Source organism: Drosophila melanogaster, chromosome 2R (genome assembly GCF_000001215.4).
Source record: "Drosophila melanogaster chromosome 2R".
Lineage (NCBI taxonomy): Eukaryota > Metazoa > Arthropoda > Insecta > Diptera > Drosophilidae > Drosophila > Drosophila melanogaster.
Window position 1 is genome coordinate 6196951 of NT_033778.4, and position 17433 is coordinate 6214383.

The 17433-nt window shown below is 43.9% G+C and overlaps 5 protein-coding genes across 6 annotated transcripts, besides 2 other annotated features; 2 read left to right on the forward strand and 3 right to left on the reverse strand.

Annotated features, from left to right (window-relative positions):
• Window positions 1-436: 436 nt before the first annotated feature.
• Window positions 437-1316, reverse strand: CG30432 (uncharacterized protein). The gene has a single exon (NM_165467.3). It carries the CDS (start codon window positions 1267-1269, stop codon window positions 868-870), a length of 402 nt encoding a protein of 133 aa, NP_724464.2. The 5' UTR covers window positions 1270-1316; the 3' UTR covers window positions 437-867.
• A 156-nt stretch (window positions 1317-1472) lies between these two features.
• Window positions 1473-1699: a mobile genetic element.
• Window positions 1700-1704: 5 nt separating this feature from the next.
• Window positions 1705-1785: a mobile genetic element.
• Window positions 1786-3902: 2117 nt separating this feature from the next.
• On the forward strand, window positions 3903-5006 carry eIF3f2 (eukaryotic translation initiation factor 3 subunit f2). Its single transcript, NM_136366.3, has 2 exons — window positions 3903-4071; window positions 4128-5006. Exons 1-2 carry the CDS (start codon window positions 3967-3969, stop codon window positions 4881-4883), a joined length of 861 nt encoding a protein of 286 aa, NP_610210.2. The 5' UTR covers window positions 3903-3966; the 3' UTR covers window positions 4884-5006.
• Window positions 5007-5774: 768 nt separating this feature from the next.
• On the forward strand, window positions 5775-8274 carry CG30431 (uncharacterized protein). The gene is made up of 2 exons (NM_136367.3): window positions 5775-6417; window positions 7069-8274. The coding sequence occupies exons 1-2, from the start codon at window positions 5997-5999 to the stop codon at window positions 7902-7904; spliced, it is 1257 nt and encodes a 418-aa protein (NP_610211.1). The 5' UTR covers window positions 5775-5996; the 3' UTR covers window positions 7905-8274.
• A 1994-nt stretch (window positions 8275-10268) lies between these two features.
• On the reverse strand, window positions 10269-12518 carry CG17994 (uncharacterized protein). The gene is made up of 2 exons (NM_136368.4): window positions 11858-12518; window positions 10269-11369 (listed from the first exon to the last, which is right to left on the reverse strand). The coding sequence occupies exons 1-2, from the start codon at window positions 12356-12358 to the stop codon at window positions 10356-10358; spliced, it is 1515 nt and encodes a 504-aa protein (NP_610212.1). The 5' UTR covers window positions 12359-12518; the 3' UTR covers window positions 10269-10355.
• A 313-nt stretch (window positions 12519-12831) lies between these two features.
• Window positions 12832-17172, reverse strand: Ttc7 (Tetratricopeptide repeat domain 7). Of its 2 annotated transcripts, none has more exons than NM_001259218.2 (9): window positions 16862-17172; window positions 16519-16801; window positions 16266-16377; window positions 15269-16208; window positions 14646-15194; window positions 13778-13875; window positions 13597-13710; window positions 13337-13533; window positions 12832-13276 (listed from the first exon to the last, which is right to left on the reverse strand). In NM_001259218.2, the coding sequence occupies exons 1-9, from the start codon at window positions 16989-16991 to the stop codon at window positions 13144-13146; spliced, it is 2556 nt and encodes an 851-aa protein (NP_001246147.1). In that variant the 5' UTR covers window positions 16992-17172; the 3' UTR covers window positions 12832-13143. The 2 variants fall into 2 exon arrangements, with proteins under 2 accessions (NP_001246147.1, NP_652063.1); NM_143806.4 differs by having other exon boundaries at window positions 13778-13905.
• Window positions 17173-17433: the final 261 nt, after the last annotated feature.

Sequence of the window (17433 nt, forward strand, 5' to 3'; positions counted from 1 at the left end):
GCAGGGCCTTTCTCTTAAGTTAAAGACACGTGGACAACTGTCGTGAGGCGAAGTGTGCCTTAAGCATTTCTATCCGAACTACACAAAATTTAAGAAGCCATTCATTTACCTCAACGAATTCCGTTATTATTTCGGCATCAGGGATCCCAATATACAATGTAATATTTATAATATATTATTATATATAAAAGTATATAGAGGGAAATTCGGTATTTCCGAACTTAAATAGTTGGCCTTTTGTTGAGAAAGGGCCTGTGACATCACCACAAAATGCTGAGTGAGGTTTTATAAAAGATTTAGTGATCTGTGCCATGTACAGGGATATGAGAAGATCGCGAAACTATGCGCCATAAAAATAATTTTATTAGCGCGGCAAACTTGTTTTCCGCAAGAAATTTTTAAATCACAAAAAAATAGAAGCGATACAAATAGAGCGCAGTATTACCGCTGAAAATTTAAGCGGAAATTTTAATAAAAATCATTTACAATTTATTTCAAACAGTAAAAAGTGCACACAAGTGGTGGAAAGAAAGGGGCACAGTGCGCGATAAAAATATACTCATGCGCAGAACCAAACAATGAACTATCTCACAGTGCGATAATACATATGTGTACATATAGTATAAAAGCTGTGTGTAGTAATGCCAGCCGAGCACGTTCAACTCGGGCGAGGAGGATTATATTGGATCGGCCTGGTAATTGAGCAGTGTAGGTGTAGCGCACGGCGGACAAATGTTGAATTCAATTCTGGGCAATCAAGCGAGCGATCTATATATACGCTCATACGATGAATACAGCATTAACATTGTCCAAGGCGGCGGCATTAACGAGATATTTGATTGGCTCCTGAATGCGCCGCCAAGACGCTTATACGCAGCTCGAATCCAATGTGGAATCCTCCAGTTCGATGCCTTGGGATCGTAGCTGCTCCATGAACTCAGTCTCCATCCGAAAAAGATCTTCGATCTCAAACTGGCGCCGAGTGTCCTCTAGAGTCTGCACCCTCAAACACTCCCTCTTTCGAAATACCACGTATAGGATGACGACGTGGATCCACACTATTATGTTGAGTCCTTTATCCCAAGATTCCGGAGTGTACGAACGGGCTTGTTGCTCTATGTAGTTCATATAGGAGAAAAGTACAAAGTCATTGAGACGATAGCCCGTCACCTGAAACGCCACGATCACCAAACATATAATCCCAACCGGCACAATGTAGATGATTTGTATGACCAACAAAATATTCAGAAATTCTTTGCGGCCTTCCATGCCGGCGATACTAGAGAAAAAGATTTGTTCACTGATTTGACAGGTTTCTAATAACTGACTGATTATACCCGTTACTCGTAGAGTAAAGTGTACTAGATTCGTTGAAAAGTTTGTAACAGGCATATAAACTATATATCTTCGTGATCTTCGGCTCTTGTCGAACGCTAGTTTGTTAATTCAAGTTGCCAAACCCAATCTTGCGCTGCGACTCTGTCTCTAGAATCTGTATGGTGAATTTTAACCTCCTAGCTTTTATAGTTCCTGAGATCTGCACATTTATACGGACAGACGGACATGGCCAGATCGACTCGGCTATTGATCTCGATCAAGAATATATATACTTCATATGGTCGGAAACGCTTCCTTCTGCCTGTTACATACTTTTCAAAGAATTTAGTATACCCTTTTACTCTACGAATAACGAGTATAATAATGAAATTTTGCGTTCGCATTTCTACCATCTGTGTAGCGGGTATCTGATAGTCGGGGAAGTCGACTGTAGCAGTCTACCTTTTTTTTTAATATTGTTAAATAGATATTGATAGATACTTATATATAACTTTATCTTCACTACGGCCGGACAAAGTTCATTGGTTTAACAGCACGTACCTTCCCATAATCCATTTATGTTTTCAAATAATTAATTTTAGAAAAATAATTAACTTTTCAGAACTGGTTACTTCAATCGAGTTATTTAATCCACACGCAATGATATGTCGAACGTGACATGTTGGACGTGACAATATTATTTCCATGTATAATGATTCGAGGAAAAGATTCAGACGCTGCAAAAAGTTAATATTCCTGTTTTAAAACCAACAATTTTTGAATTTCTTAATATTTACATGGCAACTAAAGTAATATATAATTTTTAAGAATCGCAGTAAAAGAAAATAATAAAATGTACTTTTAGTATTGTGTGTTTCTTTTATAGTAGATTTATAATCGAAGAGATCGATGGGAAATTTAAAAAAATTACAAAAAATTATATAAATTATTTTAAGTTTTTAGATATCAATCTTACGTCCCATTACTTTATTATTATATCACATTTTGCAACAATTGTTTGACACAAGAGTATGTAACAATGTTAATTCGTTAGATTAAATGTTCATTCAAACTCTTTAATAATAAGGCTTAACTCGGACTCCAAAGCTGTTAATGGTACTAATTTTTATATTTTCCAAAAAGAATATAAAACTATCGCCTTACTAGGTGTACTTTTTCTTAGCGTTACACTTGTCGCTTTCGGAAATAATTTGGAGGCATCTTGATGGAGGTTCAAGTTCACACTTAATTTGTGATTTGTGCTCACGGTCTGCATTCATTAAATCTCTGCTTATGTTTAACATGGTTGCCATTTAAGGAATTTACATTTTTAGTACTTAATAAATAAATTAACATTCTTATCCAGCCCATTTTGCATTTACATTAACCACATATGATTAATTAAAGCTTATGAAATCCGTATAAAAATTTAAATCAACGATTTTTAAGAATAAACTTAAATTTACGTTTTAGAGTAACATAATTTTAGTGGTGTTGTTAGAATCTGCATGCTTAATGCACTCCCTAGATAAGTTCCCGAGATCTCTACATTCATTTAGATAGGCAGACAGATGCACGGTAGGAGGATTTACTTTACAAGACGGGATACGCTTCCTCCTACCTGACACATCCTTTTCTAGCAATCTATCTAGTTTACCCTTATGCTTTACGACCGACAGGTATAAGATGGAAATTGCCGAGGATTGAATAAAATATTCCGTTATCGAGCTAAAACCGTTTTAAGAAGCGGGAGTTTTACAATCGATTCTTCTTGCTTCAAACAAGACCTGCGTGTAAGATCTACGCCGTAGATGGCCGATTTTTATAATGCAATATGTTGGGCTTATAGCAATATGCATATTTGGTTATTCATCGATGAATTTACTTTGCAGGGAATAGTTTTTAAATTAAAAGTCTTGTACATTTTCTAATAAAATATACACTCGACATAAAAGAAGAATTATCACGAATTTGGGTAACAATATTCATTGACGGCTATATAAATATATTTTTTTAAAATATTAAAAATATATAAATTAGTTCCCATGCAAAATGGCCTCATTGGTTTTGCTATGTAAACGTTTTACCAGTCTGATTTGTTTACCACCTTAACTGAGTTTTTAATATAGGGCGCCAATTGAAATTTGTATGAGTATGAAATTAAAGTCATTATGCCGTATGCGAAATATGGGAGGAGCAAGGAACACTGCCATTGATACTTGGTGAGATTCCCATTTCACAAGGTATTGATACACGAAATACCCATGGCTATCCGTAACAAACTCATGCACGTAAATTAAGAGTCGTTTTAACAGACATTTACTAAATTTTAAACTATATACATATATGGTAAAAAGGCAGAATGTTTTTAATTTTTGTTATTATGTTCTTATAGCATACACAACTGTAAAATAATGTATGATGCTTAATTTAAAATTATTTTAAGCTTGTTTTTTCTGTTTACCATTTCAAAATGTTTCTAAATAGGCAAGTTTCTAAATAGCAAGGCAACGAAATAGGTGAGCACATTTTGGCACGTGCCCTTTTAAGTTATATTTACATTTTACAACACTGGATCGAGGGGAGGCACAAGCGCAGCCAAGTTTGCTTTGCTAAGTTTCTTTTCCAACTTAATTTTTTTTGTAACTCATGATGTCTAGGAATTTTAGCATGCGAGCTAAGGTGTATCTAAAGCCGTTGGTGTTTTTCCAAATTATTGACGCATACGATCGCCGACCAAAAGGTGACAATCAGGTAGGTGTGCGCGCATTCATCTCCTGTCCACTAATCTTGTAATGATCAAACCAAAGGTTATGGGCACTTTGCTGGGTCGCAACAAGGAGGGCCACATCGAGATCACAAACTGTTTTACTGTGCCGCACAAGGAGCATTCGGAGAACAAACGCATTGATCTGGATATGGCATATGCCTCCGAGGTCCTAGAGCTAAATATGTTCGCCTATCCGAACGAGCGTGTGCTGGGCTGGTTCTGCACTGGGAAATCGGTGTCCCGCTCCGCGTCCCTGATCCACGACTATTATGTCAGAGAATGCTGCGAAGGACAGCCACTGCACCTGCTAGTGGATGCAGCCCTGAAGAACCAGCGACTCTCGACCCGACTGTACTGTGCTGTGGAGATGGGAGTGCCTGGTGGCACCAAAGGACTGATGTTCTCATTAGTTCCACTGGAGATTAGCAACGAAAATTCCGATTTGGTGGCTCTGCGTTGCATAGAAAAGCAATCGCAGCAACAGGCAAGCAAGCAAATGGAGCGCTTCGTCCCAGAGTTGGCTCAAGTGGTGGATGCCACTAGGGATATGCAACATCGCCTTGACTTGGTGCTGCGCTACATCAACGATGTCTTGGCCAGGAAGAAAAAACCTGACAACGTAGTCGGGAGATCCCTTTACGCCGCTCTCACTGCCGTGCCGCTTTTGGACTCGGACAAATTTCGCGTCATGTTTAATACTAACTTGAGGGATATGCTCATGGCCATCACTCTTTCCACAATGATAAAAACACAGCTGGAGATCAGCGAGAAACTGTCTTGCATGCAGGATCAGTGAACAATGACAAAAAACTGACTGAATTGACTGAATCAATCACTTAATTGTTATTTTGGGTGCCTTTTGCTATTTACACCACCTAATAAATTGAACTTTCATTAAAAGGAGGATGTAGGTCACACTAAAGCAAGCCTTCGGTAGAAATTATTAAATTAGTATCGGCTCCTGAACTTTGGAGTCTAGAAACATCGCATCCAGCGATTAAGATCATTATAAGCTCGTGCCGAAAACAAATGATTTTCGTTAAGGCTTCCCCCGTTCTACACAGTTGCGTTGCCCGAAAACCTTATAGGCAACGCTTGATCGGCATTCTTTTCCAGCATCCCGATCTTAGTCCCTTTGGTAAGTGATTTTCAGAGAAAGCGAGTCATTTCGCCAACTCCTTTGGCCGTTTAAGCACCAAAAAGTTTGCGGTAAATACAACAACAGTGCTGGGAAACCCGCGGCGGAATGATGATCTCTACGGACGGTGATAAGGTCCAGTACAGATCTATTTCGGTCTGTTCAAATCTCGACGAAGAGGGCACGGCGGAGGATGGTAGTGGAAAGGTGGTGGGGGTGTCGGGGATGTGGACCACCCAAATAATGCCGAGATAATAACGCCTTATCGCGGTTCAGGGACAGTCGGCGGATGTCCACCGGGGCAATCAATTAGCTGGAACGAACTGAAAATTAGCAAACGTTGACGTTGACCGTCGATAGTAGCCCTACGACACCCCTCTCCTCAGACGAATCTCCCGTTGTCTCTCTGCGCCCCCACCCCTCAGACGAACCGACGCCTCCGCCGCCTCTGACTTATCGCTCAAGCCAAGGGCTATCGGTGTGCCCCGGTCGCCTTTCCTGATAGACATCGCTGCTCTGAGGAGTGGATTAGATGCGGATCCACACCCTCAGACGTCCAGCGACCGGCGATCCGAGCAGACGCACGAAGTATTAAGCCTGTGGTAAAACCGTAATGAGATCCGATTTCAAAATGAAAACCCAAGTAGACTGAGCTAAGACTACAACGCAAGGAAAACAACTATGCCAATCGTCCGTATAGATCGGGGCTTCCTTGATTGAACTCACAGTGTAAACCGCGATCGTCCGTCCGGATTTCGGCAACTAAGTATTATGCTCTCGCTGCTGCCGCACCACCCGCTCGTCTGCCGCTGCTGCCTGCTGGAGCAGCCGCCGCTCTACCACAGTCTCTATGACGCCTCTAGCCAGCTGGCGGTGGAGCTGAAGGCCCTGGCTCCCGCCCTGCGCCTTGAGCACGGCGACAACCTCACCGATGTGATATGCGACCTGTGCCTTCGTCGCCTGCACGACGCCCGCGACTTCCAGCGGCGGTGCGAGCACTCCGAACAGGTGCTACGCATGCGGCACGAGCACTGGAAGCACACGGTGGCCGTGGGAGACGCCTTGGCCCTGGACGATGTGCTTGAGTGCCTGGAGCGAGAAGTGGGCAGCCTGGAGGGACCGATGTCTGTGCCTCTGCAAGCAAGTAAGCCGGTGGCCCATGTGGCGCCCTTAATGGAGACCGTTGATTTTGGTAAGTTATCACGCACGGGGCGAACACATTGGTTTAAAAGCCAAGGCCGGTCAAAGAACCAAGGATTAGGTCATAAAAGAAAATTTATTATAAAATATGACACATGCTGATAGCACGCTGATAACCAGCTCGAATTTAATTAAGTATGTTTTTCTATATGGACCAAGCTATAATAACAATTGTTATAAACAATCAGCTAGACACAAATTTTGCATTCATGAACAAATTGATATTTTAACTACCTGCTACTCGAGGAGTAAAAGGATTCGATAAAAGTATTTTTTATATCTATCTATCTATCTATATATATATATATATATATATATATATTGATCAGTATCAACAACAGATTCGATATAGTCCGTTCCAAGTCAGTCCGTTTCTACGCACTAAACTAAACTCTCTCTTGTAAAGTTATCAGCTATCGGATATATATATATATTCATATACAATATAATATTCACGCAGCTGCCATAGAAAAGTGAACAAGAAATAAATGAATTTAATATGAAATATAGTTACTTTGTTTTTGATCGTAAATTAGTGCAGCTTGCAAAATTTGGTTGACATGCTGGTGACTTTGGCGCTCTCCCTTGTTTATATTGTCCTTTAAAGTTCCATACCTTAACTATAACTTTTTCACCACCGCAGAAAGCCTGGACTTCCAAGACAGCTCGCACAGTGAACATGATATTCCCTCGTACTGGGAATCGTCGGTAGATTCGGGAAGCCTAAACACTCCGCATCATCAGCCGGAGACCGCCGAGCTCTTTGCAGTCGAGCCCCCAACGCCGCCGGAATCATCCGAAGAGCCGGCACCTGATGCCGCAGAAAAGCCCAAGATGCGGAGAGCCAGGCCGCGCCAGGATAACGTCAAGCCCAAGGAGAGGAAGGCCTCTGGTGCCGTGCACCCGCGATCCTTGCACCCGTGCCCCGAGTGCGAAAAGAAGTTCACTCGCAACTTTCAGCTGAAGCTGCACATGACAGCCGTTCACGGCATGGGCGAGATGAGGTACCAGTGCGAGGAGTGCCGCAAGAACTTTGCCTCGCGGCACAGTCTTCGCTACCACGTGAAGTCGGTGCACTCAACGGAGCGTCCATTCGGCTGCCAGCACTGCGACCGCCGCTTCATCCTGCGCACGCAGCTGCTGTCCCACCTGCGCACCCACACCGGCGAAGCCAAGCCGCGCATATTCGAGTGCCAGCGCTGCTCGAAGAGCTGGCCCACCAAGTCCGACCTCCGCACCCATATGCGCTCCCACAACCCCAACATGGAGCGGCCCTTCAAGTGCGATCGCTGCTCGAAGGCCTTCTTCACTCGTGGCCACCTCAACTCCCACCTCCTGGTGCACACCGGCGAGAAGCCATTCGCCTGTGAGTACTGTGACAAGTGCTACCAGAGCGTTGGCAACCTGAATAACCACATGGTGCGCCTGCACGCAGATATCATTGAGGCCCAGTTAGAGGCGGAGGGCATCGAGAGCTGAGGCCCACGCCCGCATCCTAGGAAGAGGCTGCTCTAAGTATTAGGGGTGCTGGAGGGACAATTACACCGAGTCGACCACCTATAACTTTAACATTACAGTGAATATATTTATATAATATAATTTTGTGGCATGACGCCACTTTCTTCGTAGTTACCCAATTCAAGCTGTCGAAATATTCATTCTGTTTTCTTATTGAATCATTCATTGAAGAAAATGCCGAGTTAAGCAAATGAATGGTTTCTTGATATTCCAAATACTAATACTAAGCAGTGAGATAATCTACTCATTACCACATATACAATAATTTAACATTTTTTCTATACATTTAAATAAATATATTTTAGCTAGAAAAGGTTGGTTCTGAGTTTTTAAACCCGTCGGTTGTCTATTATTACTAGAAAACAAAGCACCAGGTAGATGAAATTGACAGTTGACATTGATTGAGAACGCATCTAATGCATATTATACATTCTTAATCTAAATCACATAGTGAGTTGATCTACACAGGCGACCAGACTGTCCGTCGGTACAAACCGAAATACAGAAGAACGTCGTAATCTCGGGACCTACATACATCTATGTACATATTTACATATCTAAATGCTAAGGAGTAGAGCTTTCCTTCGTGGAACTGTTTCGTTGGGCATTGCATTATTATTGCCCAACAATGGATTTGGCAAGCATTTCCTATGCCCAGTCGTCTTATCTTATCATATTTGTCGCAGTGTCGCAAACCAAAAGCGGTTGATTGCCAAACGCCACTGCGAGGAGAAAGTGACGAAATAGCCAGCATACAAAAAAAAAAACTGAAAACCGAAGGTGAAAAAACAAGACATTTGAAATAGAAATCGTGAAAAAATGTGGAATCAAAATAAGATTAAAGCTTAAAAGATGTGGTGTCAAAACGTACACCAGCTAAAATAACAATTCCCAAAAACAATATGACGCAATTAAATTTATGGCTATGTGACGATTACTAATGTTTCAGTATCTGATCATTTGACAGCTTACTTAAAATCATTTTACCAAGAATGCTAATTCTTAAAAATTTCCATAATATTGTATGTTCACCTCTACAACGATGATAGCACGTACTTTTAACTAAGGACTCTGCCCAATATTTACTCCAGGTTCTTATAAAACCCAATTCAGGGCTTATCGCCCAAAGCCTCGGTTTATTTGCACGCGTGCTCTTATATATGTGTGTGTACCACAAAAAGAAAATATGTGAACACAGATCGTATTTCAAGAAGAAGCGATTGGCAGAGGGGCCAAGAAAGGGTCGATCCACAGCAAGATTGTAAGAAAAAGCGCAAGTAAAATTTTCCTGTTATTATCAGGAAATGCCGTTGGCGTAGTGACGAAGCGAGTGTGCGAAATAATAACAATATTTCCGAAATATAACATCTTTTGAAGTCAATGGGATTTTCTAACCCGAACCATGCATTATTTCCTATGGAATATTTTGTATATCTTGTGGGTCATTTTACCACCGTACCATATATCTACATATATAAGTTTTACCATATTAGTTTTTGAGTAATCTTTCGGTGGCGAAGCGGATGAATATAATCGCCACGTTTTATCATTTTCATGGTTAGTAAATTCCCCCACGCCATAAATTCCTAGGGCGGGCTACTCAATGCGTAGGCAAGGCATACTTTCCAAGAGTAATTTCACGTTACAGTCCACAAAATCATGTCTCCACTAGCTACACAACAAAATGTCACCGTGCATGAGCACAATACTTGTTTCAATTTCAAAACCACCGCAACAATTATGCACTTGAGCTCTAAAACCGAGAAAGCAGTTAAAGTGTTAATCTAATTAACTTTGATAGAGACTAAAAGCTTGAACCCAGGAAACGACCGCTGGCCTAGGTCGACGATGAATCAGACTCAATGGGGTCAGATAACCTTGTCTCAGTTTGGGATGCATGTGCATCTTCTGTATAATTCGCGGGGCTCTTAGTCACTTTGAGTATTTGCACTACCGAAACGTGATCGATGCGAAATGAGGGGAAACTAAGGGGAGTCTTTCCTCTTGGGACACTGTCCCACTTCAAGGCCTTTGACTGAGGCTCACTCTGCCCATACGTATACTTATGAACGTGCTCTGCAGTTCCTGGTTCAGGGTGGGGTACACCTTTGTCTCCATTCAGACATCAACCTCCTCACCCGGTGCTTTTTGATTGTACGGCTTTGTTATCACTGTTCATTTGGCGATAAGATCCAAATCTATGCATCGGATTCCAATCATACGCGGGACCTTATGCAGTACTTGACTTAGCGTGTTACAAAAAAAAGCGAATAATTCTAATTCCGTAAATATAATATATATAGATAAATATACAAAAATAGAACTACAAGTATTAAATGACTTTAATAACATAAAACCAGCAACAATTTGTATATATGTACATAACCATCAAAAATGCATCATCCAAACAAGTTATTCCCTGGCAGATTGTTCGAAGAGCAGGCGACCCAGCTTTATCTGCTGCTGGACATATGAGTTGAGCGCTGGGTTATCCTGGCCCACCGAGCCACTAATAGCGCCTTCTGGTGTGACCGACTGGCGCACCAGCTCCCGCAGACTGGCAGAGATCTTGGCGGTACGGAAGCGATCATTTTGGCGCCGTTGGCGGCACTCAACGAAACGCTGGGACTGATGGCGTTTGCGTTCAATATCCTCGCGGAGCTGATCCCTGCGCAGCCGCTCCTCCTGCTGTCGCTCCCGCCAGTGCTCCTCGTGATGCACCTGCTCCATGTAGTTGTCGAGCTGCATACGCTTGAGGTACGACTCCATCAGCTGGCCGCGTAACTCGTCCGCCCGTCGCAGGCGTTGCGTTAGCCGCATGCAGATGTCGCGCTTACGCAGCGTGTCGTCCAGGTGCTGCTCCTCCTGATGCACAGTGACCGCCTCGCTACGACGCAGTTCCTCGCACCGTCGCTGTGAGATGTTAAGGTCTCGCTCCAGCCGCCTGGCCTCCAGTCGCTTCTTGACCGCATCGTCCTTGGCGTTAAGCGCTCCCCGCAATCGCTTAAGCTCTGCCAGATCGCGCTCGGCCAAAGCCTGCAGTCGCGCCTTGGTCACCAGGTAGTCCTGGAACTGTTTGTCGTGAACCGCATGCTTGTAAGCTTCCAGCTGCTCCACGCGAAGAAGCTGCCGCTCAAGTCGCTCGTTCTCCCAGAACTTGCGCGCCAACCAGGCCGTCTCCTTATCGGCGGCCTGCTGCCTCCGCTTTTCCGCCATGCAGTTCAGGATCTTCTGGTCGTGGCTGGGGACCTGCTGATATGCGGCTCGCACCATTGGTGCAAGGCACAAGTTGGCCATCGAGCTGCATAACGAGCTCTTCTTGATCTGCGGCTGGCACGAAACCACAGCCAAATTTTCTTGCGACTTGGACTTGGCCCGTCCGACGATGGAAAGGTTGTGTGCGTCGTTGAGGGGAGCCAAGAATTTCTGTAAAGGTGGCAAAGAATTAAAGGTAGGAATGCGATCACGTAGCGGCGATTACATTTGTTGCTTACTGACTTCTTAATTGGCTAAAACATCATTAGCCAAAATGTTTTTGACAGTTAAAAGCTTACAACATAAAATAATAAAAGTGGCCGCAGTTTGTAGGCATTAGAGTGGGGTTTTTAATTCTTTGAAACAAAATTGCAAAGTTGGGCGACGCTATATCGGCCGTGCTCCTTACGGCCAGAGAAACGACAGTTTTGGCCGTTTGTGGCCAAAATGAAAATAAGCAAGTTAAATAATTAAATATTAATAAATGTAAATCACTTTAGGGTGACAGTTTTGGGCGTCTTCTGCGTGGCAACGTTCAAACCAAACTTGCAGTTTTTATAGCTCTGAGATCACAGCGTTCATTTAGACAGACGGACGGATAGACTCTAAAATTGCTCATTGTCCATTCGAATAACCTTTTTCCTGGCATCTGAGCTTACTTGAAGCATTTTGCAATCCTTTTGAGCCCGGCGCTTTCGACGATCCTGAGGAATTTGTTGCGCTTTCTGTGCAGGCTGCTTCTCCCGGGACTCGCAACTGCGACTTCCTGCGCTCTTCGACCGCCGAGTCCTGCCTGAGCTTGCACTTCTTTTCTCACCGTCGAAGGATCCCCGCCTGCTGTGGGGAAACTTTCGCTCTGTTGGCGACCTGGAAGCACTTCGGTGGCAGCTTGTACTTTCCCGTCGCTGCAATTTCTCCAGGGTCTGAATGTCGTTTTCCAGTTGCAACAACTCCTTGACGCTCGCCTGCCGCTGATTGCCGCGTCCACTCGCAGAACCGCTGCTGTGGGAACTGTAACAGTCGCAGTGGCAGATGTCGCAGCAGCTGTCGGTCAACTCCAGTTGCTCAAGCAGATGCAAGTGCTCTGCCTTGGACCTTCCCTGGTCTTTGCTTTTGGCCCGCGACTCGCTGCGTACGCGACGCTTTCGTTTGGGCGTCATAATGCTTGTGCAACTAATCGGCCATCAAAATTCAAGTTGCTGATCTAACAGGGCCAAAGTCTAAAGTGGCACACAAAATGAATCGCCCGCGATTTTTTAAGAGTGGCGTAATAAACCCAAATTCCTGTGCCTGTTCCGCAGCGACACTTTCGACTGGCTTGTTTATATTTTTATTGATTGCCCGTACGCTATAGTAGTTGCCCAGGGCAACGACACAAGCGCACCGAAACTAAAGGAAATGGGGCCCAACTGCAAGTAAGCTCCTTGGTAATTTTAAGGTCTAAATTTGGCCTTTAGCAGAGAATGCGGATATTACGGCGTAAATTAGCTTGTAAGGAAAGTAAAAGGCCACAGGGTAAAAGAGAAACAAGCTTTCAAAACAATTAGAATCATTTTCCAAGTAGAAAATGCAAGGAACTTAAAAAATCGAATACTGACATTTACTGATACACAATGATATGATGAAATAATTTCACGAAATACTGTATATTTATATAATAACCAATTTTGTATGTAATTAACAACACCTAATAGAGTAATAAATTTAACCGAACCATCTCCTTAAAAGTGGGTGATTAAGGAAGATAGCAGAATGGTTCATTCACATAATACAGCCAAGCTCGAACAATTCTTGGTAATAATTTACACACAAACAATATTTAAACATTTGTTGCTCCAAAACTGCGATACAACAATTTTTACACTGAAGGAATTAGGAAGTATAATTCTAGTATTGCTGTTGACTTTGAGGTTTGTCAAGCTTCGAATTAGACACGAAAGTGTTCCTATTCAAACACCAAAGGTATAGAAGTAAAAGGTAGCACCGGACATGATGGCTCTAACTGCAGCGACGTGGCGAAGCAATCGGCTGAGGCATGGAAATCGCCCAGGATCTCCATCACCTTTCCCAGTGCGAACCTGGTAAATTTGTCAATATGAGTTTGGTTTTAAGTACTGAGCATACGTCTTTAAGCTTACCAAATTTTTGGACAGCTCGGATCCAGTTTGGCCGCATCTTTTAGCATTTTTTCAGCCAACCTCGGCTCGCCCAGTACCAAATGCGCCTCTCCAAGCGCACGCAAAGCCTCTGTGTGATTTGGGTTGGCGGCCACGGCGTTCAGGAAACATTGCTTGGCGTCAAACCATTGCTCCAAATAGACATGCACCTGGCCACGCTTAAAAACGGTAATTATATTAGTTGGAGTTAGAAAAAAATAAATCAAGATTGAAGGACTTACCATAAACATAATCTGATGCGAAAGCGGATAAATCTGTGAGGCTTCGTGTATGCAGTTGAGTGCCTCGTTCGGCTGATCAATCCGCAGATAGACATCAGCCAGCAGAAGCCATATCTAAAACAAATCCATTTAGCAGCATTAAATACATTATCGTGGATACTAAACGAAACTAAGAACGCACTTCAATCTGTAGCATCCAGGGTCGTCGGGGTCCAGGACGCTGCGTAAATGAGCTCAATGAGCTTGCTGCTTCACTCAGAGCCTGTTCAACGCGGGAGACTGCAGCCAATGAAGCCGCGTACACAGAATCTTTAAAAAGCGAATTATATATTAGTTCTTTCGACAAAAGCTTATACATAACGACAAGAAAAAAGGGTGAAACCGAAACAAAGATAAGGATAGGCAAACATTTTCAGATCATGCAAATATGTTTTAGAAGAAGGCCAGAAATGTATGTTATCTCGCCGAACAGGTAACGAGCCGAAAAAATACACTACTACTTAATTAATAATATGTTTTAGACTTATTTCGGTTGTCGCAAATACCGCTCAATGGTATTTTTGTGACTTTCGAAGACATAATTCGAAGATTATTGCATACAAATCTTGTTTCATACCATTTTAAGTACCATCTTTAAGTATAAGAAGAATGTAGAAATGGAGTAGCGCTTAAATGAGTACCTAATGGTATTTACAAAATGTAATAAAAGTGTTAATAAGAAGAGGAAAAATTAAAGCATGGGCGAAAATCAAAGATCGGAGACTTAAATATAGGGAACTACAGAACCAGAAAAATTGGAATGAATGCGTGTACCGATGTTGACCAAATTCGATCTACAGGCGCAATCGAAGCTTGATTAAACCGGAATATTCTTAGCAAACTTACAATTATTTATGCGAGTTTGATTTGTTTGTTATGTATATTACATAGATTCCGCAGAGTTTGGGATACAGATATATATATACGAGTGTATATACACAGAACATTCACATTATTAGATAGTGAGATATGAATAAGTCAGATGCAAGCGGCAGCTATCGAGTTCTTACTTGAATCCTTGTCGGACATCTGTGAGGAATGTGCCAAGTGAACACCACTCTTGGTGTCTGAGTGCTTTTCCTCCTCTCCCGCTAGCTGGGCCTCGTAAACGTCCCGCCACACGGCCAGCATGTGCTGCACAGTGCCCAACGCCGTCTCCGCGTCCTCTAGATGCAGCTGAAGATGTGCCTTAACGTGCAGTAGCTGCAGGTTATCGGGAAACTCGTGTAAAGCATCCTCAACAACTCCCAAAGCTTCACGAGGTCGGCGCGACGATGTCAGCAACAGTGCGAACAGGTGTAGACATGGCGCATGTTCCATACGCAACGCCAGCGCGAAACGGATATGAACCAATGCCTCCGCCAGCTGTCCCAGAAGTGCGTACTGCAACGACAAGTAGTATTCCGCCAGGTGGTCGTTCCCATCAAACTGCACAGCGCGCTCCAGGGCGTCCAAAGCCAGCTTGTGACAAGCATCTCGCTCGCTTTTAAGATTTGACTGGATGGCTAGCTGTTGGTGACCGATGCCCACAAAGAGTTGGCTTCGCGATGGTCGCAAGCCTGTACATGGAAGAAGGAAGTTCGGATAATCGTAATGAAATCTGTTTAAATCTATAAACTCAATGTTATCTTACCCTTTACTTCGCGCTTCAGCGCTTGCTGAGCATAGTCCAGACCTTGCTTTACCGTCTCCAGACTCTCGTAGCAAAGGCGAGAAGCCAACAGACATGGCAAAGGATCACTAGGAGTCAACTTCATTGATTCTTGCAAGACCCTTAAAGCGTGCGAGTGCTTTTCGGCTGCCATCAAACTTAAGCCGTACTGCCGCCACACATGCTGTTCACCAAAGCTAAACTTTAGCGCCTTCTCAAAGGACTCATTTAATAGCTGGACGAGCCCCCAGCGCACAGTAGCCAACGTCAGGAGGTCATAGACGGCCGTAACGTTGCCCATAGCATGCTGACGGGCCTGTCTAAACTCTGGACTCTGCGACAAAACTGTATCCCTCACAGCCAGTGCCTCGGCTATGAGTAGCAACAGAATTACCTCTTCCTGCTGGTTCCGAGGGTTAAACTGCTGGCGGGCTGCGTATTTACGCGGTTTCCAAAGTTTCTTGGAGGATCCTCCTCGCAGCGTCCCACCTCCAGATTTTCCGGTAAAAGGAGGCGAGTAAATCGTGCCCGAGACCCCTCTCAAAAGAACCTCAGCTAGCTGGCGGGCCAGCGTGAGGCGCAACGATTGAGTAGCCCTCGTTTCGATGGCGTTTAGCATGATTCGATACCGTTCAACGGCCTCTTGAAGCTTTTCCGTCTTAATAAGCACTATGGGTGCCCGTTGCAGGGCGGTCTCTAGGATGGCGCCCATCCTGCGGTTCATTTCCAGTCCACTTGGACCACTCGCCGGTATTGTACTGCTGATTGCAAAACTGCTGCTCGACGGCTGCACAGTAGAGGCGTTTACATTCAACGTAGAACCAGCTGTCGAGTTGTTGGACGAGCCACTGCTTCCACTAACGAGATCGTATTCCTGCAGATAGAGCAGCCCCAGATCAGATGCGCGCTCAAAACAGCTAATCTGGAGTAAGAAATTATTAAATCAGTTACGTTTTAAAACTGAAATCGAGGACTTTACCATTTCCGTGTCCTTTTCGGCCTTCTTAAACTTAGATGACGGCTTCGTAGTCTGCTGCTCCAGACACAATCCCTTGATGGCATACGATTCCGCAAGGATCTTCAGGCTGCGACTTTTATATATATGTAAGCAGAAGTGATAAGTTTTGCAAATTTGCTATTAATTAAGAGTTGATGTGTACATTCATCTTAATTTGCAAGTCCCCACGTAGTAGATGAGAACATTTTGATTAGAAAACCTTTTCCCAACTTACAGGGTCAGCTCCTTCTCGGCAAGCGTGTTGAGTTCTGCCTTGACGAAATTGTCTAGACTCTGCTCATACTCGCCGCAGGCAAAGCACAGCTTGGCCAGCAGCAAATAGGCGTCCAGGGCGATGCCCGCCTTCTGGCCACTCTCACCCAAAGCCAAGTGAAGGAAACGCCGGGCCTCCGCCAATCCAGACTTGGCGCGACCAAAATTTGAGTCTGACGCGAGAGCGTTTTCCTCCAGGTAACTCTCCAGACGAGCTTCCCCCACCAGAAAGTTGGCCAGGCACTCTGTTCCACGAAAGAAGGCAGTCATTCCAGGAGTACCGTCATCAGCGGAAATCTTCTTACCATTGTGCGGGGACCCGGTCTTCAGTTCATCCGTTAGCTCGATGACCCGGTGCCACTTGCCCTCGCTGCGACAGCTCTCAATCAGGGCCTCCACTTTGGTTGTGGTGTTACGCATGTTCTTGTTGGCCATATGTCCACTTCACGGATAATGTTGTCACTCTTTGCTTGCTGTGTGTGCCAGTGCGTGCCTGTGCTCGCTATAAAGCGGGTTCCTAAGAGCCTAAAGCGGATTCCTTCAAGACTAATCAAATTGTTTTGCAAACATTGGAGTTATCTGTTTTCTTCGCTCTTCTTCTTTCTCACATATGGCAGCATCTGTTATCGACAGCAACTATTATCGGTAGTCCCGCTAACAGCGTGCTGTAAAGCGATTTGTGTACCAGTGCTGTTAAGACATCTGTGGTCCGTCCCCTGTTAGCTGCTAACATGCTAACTCTCGGTCAGCTGTTCCATCTTTTTTTTTCCACAAGCGTGTGCAATCCATCAGAAGCTGTTCATATTGTTAATTGAATCGATAAGACCCAGTGTGGTAGCTCTTTCTTAAAAATATGAAACCTCTGCTCGCCAAATAG